At 46.3% G+C, this 16169-nt stretch overlaps 1 protein-coding gene across 1 annotated transcript in view; it reads left to right on the top strand.

The window, feature by feature from the left end:
* MYO1E (myosin IE) overlaps positions 1 to 13030 on the top strand; it is a 214168-nt gene extending 201138 nt beyond the window's left edge. The window contains exons 27-28 of the mRNA XM_068963676.1: positions 7487 to 7656; positions 12015 to 13030. Of these exons, the coding sequence (XP_068819777.1) occupies positions 7487 to 7656; positions 12015 to 12091 (247 nt within the window). The 3' untranslated portion in view covers positions 12092 to 13030. The remainder of the gene's footprint in view (positions 1 to 7486; positions 7657 to 12014) is intronic.
* The last annotated feature ends 3139 nt before the right edge of the window (positions 13031 to 16169 follow it).

The following is a 16169-nucleotide window of genomic DNA, read 5'->3' as shown; positions in this document are numbered from 1 at the left end:
CAGGTTTTCACAAAGCCAACTGGGTGTGATGTGCCTGATTACTCAGGAAACTTTGTGGTGTGGGTTATGCTGTGACTGCATTAGATGTCTAACACCCTACTCAGAAAAAGACCTGATGTAAAAGCAAGGTGTAACCAAGCTTCTTCATGTGTTGCTTTTTCTAATGAAGGATAAACACAGTAAAGTGTGTACAGTCCCTTGGTATCCACCAGAGATTAGTTCCATCACACGCACACACACACCAGATACAAAAATCCATGCATACTCGAGTCACTTGTATAATATGGCATGGTATTTGCAAGGGCTTCCCTGATGGCTCAGCGGTAAAGAATCTGCTTGCGATGCAGGAGATGCGGGTTCAATCCCTGGGTTAGGAAGACGCCCTGGGGAAGGAAATGGCCACCCACTCTTGCCTGGAGAATCTCATGGACAGAGGAGCCCGACAGGCTGCCTAGATCTCCTTGCTCAGTTATCTGTGGTCCATAAGAAACATACTTACTATAACTTCCCAGGTGGCTTAGTAGTAAAGAATCCACCTGCCAATGCAAGAGACTCAGGAGTCACAGATTTGATCCCTGGATCAGGAAGATCCCTTGGAGTAGGAAATGGCAACCCACTCTGGTATTCTTGCCTGGAAAATTCCATGGACAGAGGAGCCTGGCGGTCTACAGTCCAGGGGATTGCAGAGAGTTGGACACGACTGAGTGACTGAGCAGGCACATAGTATTTGCATATAACCTACGCACATTCTCCTGTGTACTTTAAGTCATCGCTGGGCGACCTGTAATACTGAATACAATGTAAATGTTATGGAAATAGTTGCCCTGCCCAGCAAATTCAAGTTTTGCTTTTCAGAACTTTCTGGAATTTTTTTCCCAAATATTTTCAACCTGCAGTTGATTGTATCTGCATCTGGGATGCAGAACTCCTGGATGTGAAGGGCCGACTATACAGATTACACTGAAATGATGGGTCACATGGTAACAGCAAAGCTACTTTACACTAGGCCAGAGTTACATATAATGAAACAACCGGATTTGCTCCGTGATGTGGAGTTTTATAACTCCATACAAATCTGCACACAGAGAACCTTTATTATTGAAATGGCAATAGGAAAAATAACTTTGTTGTTTTGATTCAGAAATTCTTGCTCCAACCCCCATTATCCCAGTAACACAGTTTTCAATCAGGTGAGGTTTAATTGGAATACAAGTATCAAAATATGAGCACTACCAAAAACTATCTTGTTGTGGTTTAGTCGCTCAGTCGTGTCCAACTCTTTGAGCCCCTGTGGACTGTAGCCCGCCAGGCTCCTCTGTCTATAGGATTCTCCATGTAAGAATACTGGAGTGGGTGGCCATTTCCTTCTCCAGGGAATCTCCCCAACCCAGGGATTGAACCTGCATCTCTTGGGTCTCCTGCACTGGCAGGCAGATCCTTTACCGCTGAGCCAGCAGGGAAGCCCCATAAAATCCTGCATATTCATTGTAAAATAAAACTAGTCTAAGTGCTTTCGGACAAGTAAACGTGAGTTACTATGAGGGACAGTGGTGTGCTCTGAGAGACTTTTCTAGTCTTTCCGACAGAGCTGTAACATTTGTTAGTTTCCCCTCTCTCTGTGGCCCGTTTCAAGCTACCAGGGTGACTCCCCCACTGGTCGCAGAGCTGGGAGGAGATGTAATCTCCCACCGTCATGTAGGCAGCAGACATTAATAGCATGGATAGATGTAAAATGTGGTAAAATAATTAGGGAGGGTTAAATTCTGAGTATTTGTTGCCGTTGCTTTTAATTTAACTTATTCAGTGAGATGTTTTTTATTTCATCTTTGTTGTTCAGTCACTCAGTCATGTCCGACTCTTTGCAACCCCATGGACTGCAGCACGCCAGGCTTCCATGTCCTTCACTATCTCCTGGAGTTTACTCAAACTCATGTCCATTGAGTCCAGCCATGTCATCCTCTTTCGCCCCCTTCCTCCTCATGCCCTCAATCATTCCCAGCATCAGGGTCTTCTCCAATGAGTCGGCTCTCCAAACCAGGTGGCCAAAGTATTGGAGCTTCAGCTTCAGCATCAGTCCTTCCACTGAATAGTCAGGGTTGATTTCCTTTAGGATGGACTGGTTTGATCTCCTTGCTGTCCAAGGGACTCTCAAGTCTTCAACACCACAGATTTCATCTTAAACGATTCTTTTAACAACTGACCCACATAATTTCTGAAAGTGTGACAGCCTGCTCTCACAGGCTGGGTTGAAGCCAGTTCCTGCACACTGGGCACGAGGGTCTTGTTTGCTAGGTAAGAAAGTCTGAATCCCTTTTTCATGACTGTTAGAGGTGTCCTTAATTTCTGGTAGCTGGTAGAAAGGAGCCGTCATCTCCTCGTTATTGACTGCACAGGATTGCCACCTAGTGGTGGAAGGAGATAGTCTGAGTTGAGTCCAAGCCAGCCAGGAAAATGGCTGTTCTGACTGATTTGTGTGATGGTTTCCAGGTCCGCACTGCAGTTAGTAAAGAGCCAGTGATCACCCCATCGGGGCAGGTGTCCTGTGTTCTGTGGTTGGTCTGACAGTAGAGATCTTAAAAGCACTCTGGAAAGCTGTCTTAGAATTAGGAAAAGGGCCTGGGCCATTGCCAGAATTCCCTCTTTTTAACCCATGAAGACAGATCCCAAAAGATGTGAAGTGATGGATCCAAGTCATGTGCCAGCCAGTGTTGGAACTGGGCCTCAAACCCAGTGCACTGACTCTGATTCAAGCCACAGTCCCTTACACTACTCCTGCAGGACGTGCAGATTGAGGCCACACAGTCTTCCTGGGCCTGACACCAGGTCCAGGGATGACTGTGGTGAGAACAGCCACCTCCATGGACTCTGCTGTCCTGCTAGGGAGACAGGTAGCCCAGGCCCCTGTCCCCAGTGCACCTACCCCCTGCTCAGAGCAGACACAGGCTACCAGAGGATACTGCAGGGGCTGAAACAAGATCCAAAGGCTGAGTAGGAATCAGCCGTGCTCTGTATGGGCCGGGGAGCATGGGGCCAGAAAAATCAGTGTGGCTGGAGCTCTGGGAGCCTGCCGCGTATGCATCATGCCATTCGCTGATGAAGCCAGCAGGAAATTCCAGGAACCCACGTCAGTGATCTCGTGGGAGTGTCGTGAGGCTAAATGAAGCAACATTTGAAAATGCCCAGCATGGTATCTTTCCCAGAGCTCCAGGCAGGGGTTCCCAGACCACACCCCCTCTGCTGACACTCACAAGAAGAGCAAAGGACATGCTTAGATGTGAGAATGGGGCAAAAGTGACCGGAGGGGAGGAGGGCTCACTTGGCGAAGGTGCTGCCTGACTGGACAGTTGTCCCCTTTCCTGGTTACAGAGGCAGACAGTGGTGACCTTGGGATTGCCTAAACAGCCCCTTTCCTGATGCAAAATGCCGATCTGTTCTCCACCCCCAGGTCATTTCCCCATCAAGCACAGCCCACCTCGTCGATACTGCTGCTCCCCAGCAAACAGTGCCCCATTTCAGAGCTCTCTGGAATCTCCCCCTCCCAACTGTGGAGCACTGTGAGCCCCATTCAGCCAAGAGATACACGACCAGATGACCTTACACTGCATGGCAGCTGTTGTCCAGGGCCTGGGACAATCAGGCCAATGTCCACTGTCCATGGGAAACCAATGCCTCAGTAATCCCTGAGGTTTTACTTTGATGACTTATTCTGAGGAAGTAGGCTCTGATGGCTTGGAATCAAAGACCACACAGTGGCTGTATTCACACAGGTGTTTAAATGGTCTTCCATCCCCTCCTCCACTGTGTCCCAGTTCCTGGGTGGGACATCCAGCAGCTGCTTGTACACAAGCTGGCTGAGCTGACTCTGGGTATCAAGAGTGCACTGCAGAGCCCGGGGGGCCCATGCAATTTACTTATTTTAAAAATATTTTTTGTGCAAGTATCTTTTAAAGAAATATTTGTGTATGGCTGTGTGGGGTCTTTGTTGCTGTGCTGGCTTTCTCTAGCTGCAGAGAGCAGGGGCTACTCTCTAGTTGCCATGCACAGGCTTCTCGTTGCAGTGGCTTCACTTGTTGTGGAGCACCGGCTCCAGGGCATGAGGGCTTCAGGAATTATGGAGCACAGGCTCAGTAGCTTGTGGCACTCTGGCTTAGCTGCCCAGCGGCATGTGGGATCTTCTCCGAACAGGAATCAAACCCGTGTCCCCTACATTGCAAGGCAGAACCTTAACCACTGGACCACCAGGGAAGCCCCTTACTTTTTTACTTTTGAGTCAGCTTTCTTGAGATATAATTTACATACCATAACAGCAACCCATTCAAAATACAGTTCACCAGCTTTTAGTATAGTCAGGGGTATACAACCATCATCATAATCTAATTTAGGAAGATTTGCGTTATCCCAGAGGGAAACCTTCTTCTCCTTAGCAGTCATCCCTCCCTCCCCTAGCCCTCAGCAACCACTAATCTACTTTCTGTCAGAATACATTAGTTTTTTTCTGGACATTTCATGTAAATAGAATCATCCTTCTTCTGTTAAATTTATTCCTAAGTAATATTCTCTTTGTGTATTGTAACTGAAATTGTCCTCTCAGTTCCTTTTCTAGATTGCTCATTGCTAGTTCCTAGAAATATAGCTGATTTCTGTATATTGATCTTGTGTTCTGTAGTCTTTCTGTATCTTCTTATTCTAGTAGTATTTTGTAGCGTATTCCTTGGGCTCTTCTATGTGCAAGCTCATCTCATCTGCAAATAGAGGTATTTTTCACTTCTTTTCCAATCTGTATGCCTTTCATTTTTCTTGACTAATCGCCCTGGCTGTAGAGCCTCCAGTGCGTATTGATGAGCTGTTTGTTCCTGATCTTAGGGGGGGAAGTATATTTGTCACCAGCAAATAGGATATAGACTAGGAGTATGTGGACAGGGTTCCTAAACCCAGCCAGGGCTCGGACTGCATAGAGAGAGGCAGGAAGATGCCAGCGTGGCCTGCAGTGGGATGAGAGGCTGGGAGCGAGTGGGGCCACACCTGGCAGGGACTTGATAAGCCAAGGGCAGGGGGAAGCTGTTGAAGGCTCAGTGGAGAGTGAGGTAAACTAATAACACACTGAGCTGGTGTTCAGGGAGCCTTGAAAGAAAGCAGCTGGCAGGAGTGACATGAAGGGGAGGAGCTGGGTGACCTCAGCCAAAGCTGGAGGCAGGTGGGCAGAGGAGCGAGGACGGAGACTCCTGGGAAGGCTGCAGGCCGGCTGGCCCTTCTTTTCAGAGTCACTCAGCTTTGCGTCTACGCTGAGGGCCCCCTGCCCAGAGAATGCACCCAAGTCCCAGTACTCTTGGCCTCCAGACACCCCGACCACCTACATTAATGGTGGTAGGTTTCTCCCCATGGACAAAGAAGAGGCCAGCTCTCCATCTATGAATATTTGGTGAGTGTACATGTGTGCACGAGTGTGCATAAGCACACATACCCTCCCAACCCCACTCCCTGGAAGTGCCAGGCTGCAGGCTTCCTCCCTCCCAGGGTGTTCTAAATGCACACACACACCCCCCTCCCCGCCCCATTCCTCGTTGCTGGGAAATCAGACGACTTCTGGTATCCAGGCTAATGGCTCTTATTAACCAAATGCTGACACATCTCTAATATATAGGTTACTTAATTAAAAACCTGCTTATCCAGCCAGCCTGCCTTCTCAAGCAGGCGATGGGGATTTCCAAGACTAGGAAGGAAATGATGTCATGTTAACGATCTATACGACATCTTTTCTCTTCTATAAAAGTGCCTGGAGAGGGTGGCAAGGTGGGCATGGGGGTTGATGTGAGAAGAGTGGAGCCTGAGTTACCTTGGGGTTTGCTCCCTTCTACATAGGGAGACCCGGGAAGCACTCAAGGAACCCCACCCCTGCTGGGGACAGCTAGCAGCCGGTATCCCCCTACCCTCAGCCACCCCCTCATGATCTGACTTGCTCATCAGCACCCTGTAGCATCTATTGTCACAGGACCTCAGCGAGGACAGTGAGGCTCTGGCCTCTTCAGAACACGCACGCCTCAAAACTAGGTGTGCTTTTTCTCTCCAGAACTCAGGCCCCAGGAAATACCCTGCCTTTTGCTCCGCCCTTCCACAGGTATTAACAGGCCTGACCAGACCTAACAGCCAGCCCCACTGTGTTGAGTTCAGTCCAGCCCCTCTTAGAAGTCTTCAGTTTCTTTCAGAAGCAAATGAGCATAGGCTTCACTTTAGTTAGTCCTTAAAGGGGCATGGGGGTGTTTGCTCTATTTGTTTCCTAAATGCATTCTCTAAATGCTTTTGATGAACATATTTAATAAGAGTTATTCCAGACATGTTTCAAGATCTCACTAACTAGGCCCATGCCTTTGAGACAAGGCATGAATGGTGACTGGAGGAGGCATAGTTTGTAGAAGGAATACATTTAAAGCTAGAAGACATTTAAATACATTTAAAACTGGATTAGGGCCTCAGCACCGGAGACATCTCTGGTGATCATCACCAGGTAGAGGTGGCGGTGCTGACATCTGTGGGGCAAAGGCAAGGGATGCTTAACCCCCTACAGGGCACAGGGTACCCCCTGCAACAGAGGATCGGGACACCCACAGCATCAGGAGTGCTGATGTTGAGACGTTACTTTGGATAAGTTTTCTGCACAAGAACATTCACAGCAGCATTTTTCTGTAATGAAACTGGAATTATCTCGAATGACCACCAACAATAGACTGGATAAGTAAATGGTGACATAGTCATGGAATGGAATAGTAAATATAAAGCCATGAGAGTGAATGAGTCAGAACTACATGCATCAACAGTGTTCATCTCAAAAATGGAACGAGTGAGGGAATTCCCTGGTGGTCCACTGGTTAGCACTTGGTGCTTCCACTGCTGTGGCCTGGATTCAGTCCCTGGTCAGAGAACTAAGATCCTGCAAGCTGTGCACTGTGGCCAGGGGGGGGGAGAAAATGGAGCAGGTTATAGCAGTGTGTGATTTTTACACAGTTAAACAGGTAAACTATACCTACTGTTTAGGGATACTTATGTGCATGGTAAAACTACAAAGCAAAGCAGAATTAATATAAAATGCAAGCTAGGGGTTCACTGTGGGAGGGCTTGCAGCTGAAAGGAGGCACCTGTAGGCTTCCGTGGCAGAGTTCTGGTTTCACAGCTGGGGGTGAGGGGAGGACATACATGGCTGTCATATTATTTAGATGTGTAAATATGTTTTATAAACTTGTCTTACATATTTCCTTTTATGCTGAGAACACAGCAACAGCAGCTAATGTTTATGCAGAATTAACTACGTGTTTTTGCACCGACCTTGTCAGGAAGGGTGTTTTATTCTCCAAGAAAGTTTAGAGGTTGACGTGTCCTTCTAAGGATGGGGCTAGATTTGAACTTGAGCAGTGTTGGCTCCAGGCTCCAAACCAGCACACAGGGCTACTGCCTCCTCTTGGGGCCCAGCTCACCGCCTCCACTCTCTCCACAGGGCCCGGAGACAAACCACCAGCCGGCCTCCCCCAGCGGGGGGCAGACCCAAGCCCCAGCCCAAGCCCAAGCCTCAGGTGCCACAGTGCAAGGCTCTGTATGCCTATGATGCTCAGGACACAGACGAACTCAGCTTCAATGCCAATGACATTATCGATATTATCAAAGAAGGTAAGTGCACGGCTGGCTGGGATAGGCTCAAAGAGCAGACAGTCACAAGGCTATAAAAACTAGTTTAAATGTGAACGGAATTTATGGGCTCCTCTAACTGAAATTTGAAGAGGTAGGTCAGGCCTCAGGCTGATTGAACTGGAATTAAACTCCAGCTTAATTTTTCAACACTCCTGCCAGCTCTGCTCTCTCCTTTGTATTTCTTCACTCCTCTGGCTGTTTTTCCTCATGGTAGCAGAAAGACTGCATCAGTTCTAGGCCAACAGATCAAACCATGTCTAAAATCCATTTTACTTCTGAAACTTCTCTTAGCCATTGGATAGAAAGCCTAGGTTTCACTCTGATTGGACCAAAGTGGTCATGTGCCCATTCCTGAATCAGTCTCTGTAGCAAGGCAAATGCTGTACCCTAAGTGGGCTAGACCTGGCGGGGACTGCTCTAGGATATGGTAGGTAGGGCTATCCTACCCAGATTTCATGGCCTCTCAGACTGAAGGTAGATGGAATGGAAGCCAGGGAGACAACCTGTAACATCCACTATAAAAATGGTCTGGTCTGTGGGTGCGGCTGAATACTTTATTAATTTGGTAGAGAAGATATGTTAACACAAACATTACTGCTTATGGAAGCATGAAAAACAAAGATCACTCCTAACTTAGGATGTTAGAAAAAGTACCCTGATGGGAATGACATCTGTGGTGAGGGCGGGGGGGCGGGGCACAGAGAGAAGAGCCTTGGAGTCTAGAAAAAGCAGGCCATTTTAGGAAAATGAGCTGACACTTGACCCCAGTGAGGAACCCCCAAGGAGATGTCACAGGGGATGAAAGGAAGCCAGAGTGGCCTGGTCACGGAAGCCCTGGGTGCCGGGCTTAAGTTGTCAAGACAGAGCAGAGCCATCCAAGGAGTTGGGACAGAGCAGCGGCAATCCGAGTGGACAGTGGTTCCCCAGCAGGGGCCGCTTTCCAGAAGAGGTGGCCAGTTCTCACTCCCAGGAGAATTCTAGGTCCCCAGACCAAAGTCCTCCTAAGCAGCCTCTGGGTGTTATTTTTAATCTCCTTTTAACCACCTGGTTTTCTACAGGTGTTAATATTTTAAGCCATTTAATAGTCTTCAAAAAGTTGGAATAAAAATAAGTATTGAAATAAACTTTTAGTGACACAAACAGGATTTTTATCACCAGCATTATTCAGCAAAAATATGGGAAATGACCTAATAGCCAGTGACAGGGATTAGGTAAATAAGGTTTGCCATATCCACTCAGTGAACTTAGATGCAAAAATGTATGTGAATGATGTAGAAGTACAGTATATTTATTGAAATGGAAAAATGTTCATGACGAAAAGGAAAAATTAGAGGCTGAACTAGTCTCATTTTTGTAAAAATATAAAACACGTGGAATAGAAAAAATTTTTTAACGTTTTTAAAAGTAGAGAATGTAATAGTGTTCCCTTAAGAGTTGAACTTTCTTTTCAGAATTACTTTCTTTTCATTTCTCAATGTTTTCAAAGTTTTCTAGAAATAACACTGCTGCTACTGCTGCTGCTAAGTTGCTTCAGTCATGTCTGACTCTGTGCGACCCCACAGACGGCAGCCCATCAGGTTCCCCCATCCCTGGGATTCTCCAGGCAAGAGTAGTGGAGTGGGGTGCCGTTGCCTTCTCCGTAAGAAATAACACAGTGGGTATAATTAAAACAATTATATATTTGTGTAAAATATAGAGCCCTAAAAGTTATCAAAACAGGCTATAAAGTATTGCTTTACTTTAAACAGTGCAGGAATTGACATACAGATACAAGGGACAGAACAGCACCCAGAAACAGACCCCTGTGTGTACAGGTGTTTAATAGATGATAAACGTGGCACTTGAAATCAGGGGAAAGGATAGAGTTACTTTCCATTTTGAAAAGAAAGTTTGCTGTATGCTTCATATACAAAATAAATATCAGATGAATTAAAGATCTGAAAATGTATGACTAAACTATAAGTCTTAGAAAGAAACCTAGAATATTATATTAATCTTTGGGTGAGAAAAATCTTCCTATGGAAGATGTCCAACTCAAAAACCATATAGGATTTAACCTCATAAAAAGGCTACATTGAAACCTAGGTGGTGAATAGCACTGGGAAAGTTAAATGATAGAAAATAGACTAGGGAAAAAAATGTCTTACATATATAAATAACTCCTCTATGAAAATAATACAAATAATCCAGCCCCAGAGTGGACACGGCTATCGGGCAATCAGTGCACACCAGAGCCTCCTGTGATGTCAGCAAAGATTAAAATGTGAGAGAACCCACCACATTTCCTTATCCAAATCCTTTGAGTAAACTGAGATTCAGAAATCAGAGCTTTTGCAAAGTTGATAATGGAGTATATATAAACATCATGTAATATAGATACACATCATGTGATATATAACCCCCCTTCCAATTCCCAGGGCAACAGTTTAGATCAGCCAGTTTCTGCTGTGGAAACTAAGAGCCTTCATGCTCAGTCAAAGACATCATAAACAAGCCCATGTCAGTTCAGGCCAAGTTTGGCCATCAGATGGGTTATAGAAAACTTTCAGTTTTTAGAACTTTCTGGATTGTGTCACTGCAAATAAAGTATGGAGCGTAATGTCTGTGTTTAGTCAGGGAAATAGGTACCTTCTTTCACTATTTACTGCTGAAATAGGCTTTTGGGAAGGAAATTTAACAGTATTTATCAAAATTGTTACTTTGGATTTATATATTAACCCCTTCCCCCAAGGTCATTTACAAATAAATTAATACTTACATGCATGAAAGAAACACAGAAGTCCTTGATGTAAGTATAGGAGAGTTTTCTTAATAGTGTCAGTGTGGGAAAGGATTTCTAAAAGTGATAGAAAGCTAAGACTGTAAAATAATCATTTGATTCAATTGCTCAAATACTATGTCAGAGTTAATAAAAATGGGAAGAACATTTGTAACTCATGTGACAGATTCACTAGTATATAAAAAAACTCCTAATCAACAAGAGGCCAACAAGAATTAAAATTAAGCAAGTGATATGAACAGTGGGCATATCTATAGAATACAGAAAGAAGTTCTTTATATACAGATATGAAATGATCTTTAGTCTATAGTATTAAGGTTAAAGTACAGAACACAATAGTATGCTATCATTTATATACAAAAGGTTGTTGGCTTTTTAACAAATACTTGACTTTATAGACATGAACTATATCTTTGGAAGAAGTGCAGCTGGCTCAGACAGTAAAGGATCTGCCTGTAATGGAGGAGACCTGGGTTTAATCCCTGGGTTGGGAAGATCTCCTGGTGAAGAGAATGGCAACCCACTCTAGTATTCTTGCCTAGAGAATCCCATGGGCAGAAGAGCCTGGCAGGCTACAGTCCATAGGGTCCAAACAGTCGGACACGAATGAGCGACTAACACTTTCACTATCATTTGTATACAAACGGTTGTTTGTTTTAAATAAATACTTGCCTTTATAGACATAAACTATCTCTGGAAGAAAGTGCAAGAAATAGGTAATACTGCTTGCCCTCCAAGAAGGGATCTGGGTGGCTGGATTCACTGTTAATACTTTCACGTGCACTTTCAAAAGTACAAAAGGATAATCTATCACAAAAAGTAAATTAGATTTTCTTAAAGGATAATAGAAGGTCCATGTTCTTTGCTCCAAGAATCTATCCTATAGAACTACTTGCACATGGGCATAAAGATATTATGTATGGACATTTATTGCATTAACAGCAAAAAATAAGAGAATGGTGTACAAATTTTGGTTTATGACGCAGCTGTTTAAAAAATGGGATGCAGTCATGGAAAGATGACTGAGTACTGAAAAGCAAGACGCAGAAGAGTAAGATATAGAATGACCTATCTAAATGAATGTGTGTTTATAATCATAGAAAAAGGTCTGGAAGAATATATATCAAATACTTATTACTGGTAAGGGAGACTGGGATTAAGCCGGGAAGTAAGGATGGTGAAGTGGTGCAGATCAGTTCTCCCAGAAAGATGGTGAGGTGGAATAAGGCGTGTGAAAGGTGAGTTGGGAAAGAAAAGGGGGGACACAGGATTAGAGTCATCAGACCACAAGCTGACCTCACAGTCTGCCAGCCCAGCAGCTGGCCCGTCTCACAGGCAGGAAGATCCCACGGGGCCAACCACTAGAGACGGGCAGCGAAACCTCACAACTGGGCAGTGGGTTCTTCTGGAAGGGGGCCTGTGAGGCACATCTGCACGTCTGATTTTCATTAAAAGAACATGAGAAAGAACATGGATGGAGCCTAGTCTCCTCTGCCTGTGGAAGCAGCTATGGGAACAGAGGCCCCGACTCACCTTCACGATCTCTGTGTCCCCACAGATCCTTCTGGCTGGTGGACGGGGCGACTGCGTGGTAAACAGGGCCTGTTCCCCAACAACTACGTGACCAAGATCTGAGGCGAGCAGAGACTCCGACGCTAGGGACGAAGGAGCTTCAGGCACACATGGGAGGGGACGTGTGGGGGCCCTCCTCCCGACCCATAGCGAGCAGCTGCTTCTGCGAGGCCTGGAGCTCCTCGGGCCCCTGCCCGTGGAGGACTTCCCAGAGCCGGGTTGGAGACAGGGAGTGTCACTCCATTGGATCCCAGGAGGGCAAAACAAGCACCCACTAAGATTTATTTATTCTATTTAAACCTGGTGAGAGGACCAGCGAGGTCCACGCAGACCTTGCCAGCTCTATCAAAACAGCACCTGCTCGCTCACCGGGCCCAGGGGAATGGCCATGGGTGGCCGCTGACAAGTGCCTTTAGTTAAAGAGCACATCTCTCTCATCCCTCTCTTCATTACCTGACATGCACATTCCTTGGCCACCTGCCCTCATAGGGGACCCGCTCTCTGCAGGCGCAGGGGGGCTTGGCGGGAGCGGGCACTTCCCATGCAGATGCCAAGGGCCTGCTGAGCCCACAGGTGCATGGGTGCTGCTGATTTTGCCAGACAGCAGGGCAGGGGCTGGGCTGTGGGCCAGGCTCTCTCTGGGTCCTCAGTTGGTATGTGGCTGGCCCATGTTGGTTTTCGTGTTTAATGCTGTATCTGTTATGAGAAGGATCTTTTTTTTTTCAAGCTGTACATTTATAAAAAAAAAAAAACCACAACAGATCATATACTGTATATATAAAAATCTCAAGATGGTAGAAACATGTATGAATGTACTAAGTAGTATCCCACTGTACTTACTCTTAAGATAGGTTTTATGACAAGACTCACGCCAGGTACTTACAGATGTGCACTACTCCTTTCTGACTATAGAACTATCAGTGTTACTGCTTCCTAGCTCAGTCCCTGCACACCCTTCCCAGCCCTCACCTGTTGGGAGTTCTCCTCTGCCCCCACTCCATGTCTCCTCCCCTGCCCTCCAAAATAAAGAATCAGTGAACCACCTTGCTCTTTCATGACCTGTGTCTGGGTTGCGTCCACCTCCACAGGAGAAGGTATGTTCAGGTCCTAAACGCCAGCACCTTACTTGGAAATCGGGTCTTCACAGAGGTGACTAAGTTAAAATGGGGTCATCAGCAGGGCCCCTAATGCAATATAGCTACCATCCTGATAAAAAGAGGAGATTTAGACACAGATCAACACAGAGAGAGGGAAAAGATGAGTGAAGAGACAGCCACCTACAAGCCAAGGGAGAGGGCCTGGAACAGAGCCTCATGGTCCACAGAGGAGACCAGCCCTGCCAACACCTGCATTGTGGGCTTGCAGCCCCCACAGTGGTGAGGCCGGGGGTTTCTGCGGGTAAGCCACCTGGTCTGTGGCACTTAAGTAACGCAGCGCTAGCACGAGGCAGTGTTCACTGCAACAGCAGGGAGAAGTTGGAAACAGTATTGTGTCCACCGACAAAGGAATAGTCGCAACCTCTTCTCCTGGTTGCCACAGCTGGTCTTAAGCTCCTGGGAAAGTAGGATTTGATGGCACGTCCCTTTTTGTCATTTTGGGGTCTCCAGGTCCAAGGGAAAAAAATTATCAAGGATTACATATTTGGGGAAAATGTATTTGAATTTGGGGCAAATAATTCTACTTCAAGAGCAGAGAGCAAATATCATTTGCTAACAATGTTTAAAGTATATTTCAGTTCCATTTTATGACCACTTAAGAAAGGAAAAGCAAGCTGTAACGTGATGACATAAGGAAAGGTGATTCTACTGACACTAACAGTATCTGTATTTCACAAGGGACTTTCAGTTTCACTCACTTGGACTCACTGAAGAGCAGGAGGAAGGAGACAGAGGAGCGTCACAGACTCCCTACAGCCCCAAGGCCAGGCCACCTCCTTAGGAGCAGGACCGTCCAGATCACCTTGGTGTCACCATGAGCCCCAGGCCCAACGCCCACACGAGGCTGTGCCCAGGGCTCGTGGTGACAGACACCAAAGTCTGGGGCCAGGCTCCAGGAACTCGGGCGTTGCCTGAATTGGTGACAGTATTGACATTTCTAGGTAAAGACTTAAACTTGGGTTTCTCTCATCTGTGGATCCAGCCAGGCCTGCCATTTGTTTAGACAGACATGAGGCTAGTACAGGAGCCACTTAATAAAACATGCAGAGGGTGAGGGGCCATCCCCACCTCCTAGAACTGCTCATTCTACTTAGGAGAAGGGGCCTGTGTGTACAGCAGTAGAAACTGTTACATTATGAAAAGGCAACAGATCCCTTCAGCTAACGACAAAGTAACCAAGAGCCACAGAAGCAAGCTTGAACTTGGACCCTAGGGCAGAGGTGTTCAGACTGGTAGTGGACCAGCAGTTCCCAAACCCTTGGGCCTCAGAACTCCTTCACACACTTCTGTACTATTAACGACCTCCAAGAGCTCTGCTTTTGTGGGTTGTAGTCATCAGTGTTTACCATACTAGAAATTCAAACTGAGAACATTTTAAAACACCAGTGAACACACACATTCCATCATCACATGTCACATAGCCTCTGGAAGATTCCACCATAAACTACTGACAGATTAAACAGTGGAAAAAAAAAAACAGAAGCAAATAACATCCTAGTATTAGGAAGAGTTTTTGGCCTCATGGCCATGTTTTGAGGACGACAGAGGTGGGTAAGTGCTAATAAGCAGAGGATGCCACAGGCAGGGAGAACACCTGGCTTCCTGAAAACATTAAGCAAAGGGTCAACTTTGCACAGTATTTGGGAAAGCAAGATTGACACCCGTGAAGAGGGCAAAGCTGAGCCTTATGAGCTTGCTCCCCTATCAGCAGGGGTGCAACCACCCATACCCACCTCCCCCATCACACCTGACCCGTCACCAAGTCTGCCCCACGAAGGCAGTAAGGGGTGAGGAGCGCAGTTTTCCCATTTAAAGGACATTCCCTTCAAAATGCACATACCTGAGTCCTGTGGCCTCAGATGCAGGGGTTGGGAGTCTCTTGCTGGGGATAGTCTCTGCCCAGAGCAGCTGGCCCAGCGCTGAGAGCTCACTCACAGCCATGCCTCCTTCCAGGGAGAGATGCTCACAAGTACAAGTGAGGGAGAGCAAGGTTGTGCACCCATGGAACTTAAGTCTCCAGGCTCCCTGCAGAGCAGGACATGCACACAACCCAAATCCTCTCCCACATGATTCCCCCTCAGCTCCCCAGACATGTGTGCTGCTGGGCAGGCCCGGCTTGTCCTGCCTCTGGTATAGGTGATTTCCTGGGTGGTTTCATGGGGGAGTTCTGGGAGTAAAGTCCGGGTGTGGGAGCAGAGCACACACAGTGTATCTTTGGTGGAGACCTCACAGTTTCACTGGATCCGTCACCTTTGTGGTCATGGGAATGGGGGCCACTCTGCACTGCTGCCCCCATCCCTCCTTGTTTTGTCTCCCAAGGCCTTGCCAGTCTCACTTTTATTCCTCCCAGCCCATCTTGATGCCTTCCCCTCCCAGTGTACGGGACTACCTACCCTGCTAACCAGCATCTCCTAGCCTAAAATGTCCACTTTGCAAATGAGAAAGTGCAAGGACAATGCCCAACTAGAACCAGCTACTACTGGAACCCTGATCTAACCCCAAGGTCTATGCTTTTAGTCTTTGTCTTCAATTAAACAAATATTAAGGTGTTTGATAGTCTGTTAACCTTTAAACTGCCAATATCTTTCAAAAATCAGAAACCTAAAAACAAAAACAAAACCTTACAAATATGACTCAGAGCCTAGAAACAAACCCACACACCTACTGTCAATTAATCTTTGACAAAGGAGGCAAGAATATACAATGGGGAAAAAGAGTCTCTTCCCCAAGTGGTGCTGGGAAAGCTGGACAGCTACATGTAAATCAATGAAGTTATAACACCCCTCACACCATACACAAAAATAAACTCAAAATAGTTTACATACTTAAATATTAGACATAACACCATAAAACTCCTAGAAGAGAACATAGGCAAAACATTCACTGACATAACTTGTACCTATGTTTTCTTAGGTCAGTCTCCCAAGGCCATAGAAATAAAAGCAAAATAAATGGGACCTAGTCAAACACAAGCTTTTGCACAG

The sequence above is a fragment of the Capricornis sumatraensis genome, chromosome 2 (assembly GCF_032405125.1).
Source record: "Capricornis sumatraensis isolate serow.1 chromosome 2, serow.2, whole genome shotgun sequence".
In the NCBI taxonomy this organism is placed as follows: Eukaryota; Metazoa; Chordata; class Mammalia; order Artiodactyla; family Bovidae; genus Capricornis; species Capricornis sumatraensis.
Note: the sequence above shows the minus strand (reverse complement) of the source record. Positions and strands in the feature narration are given on the sequence as shown.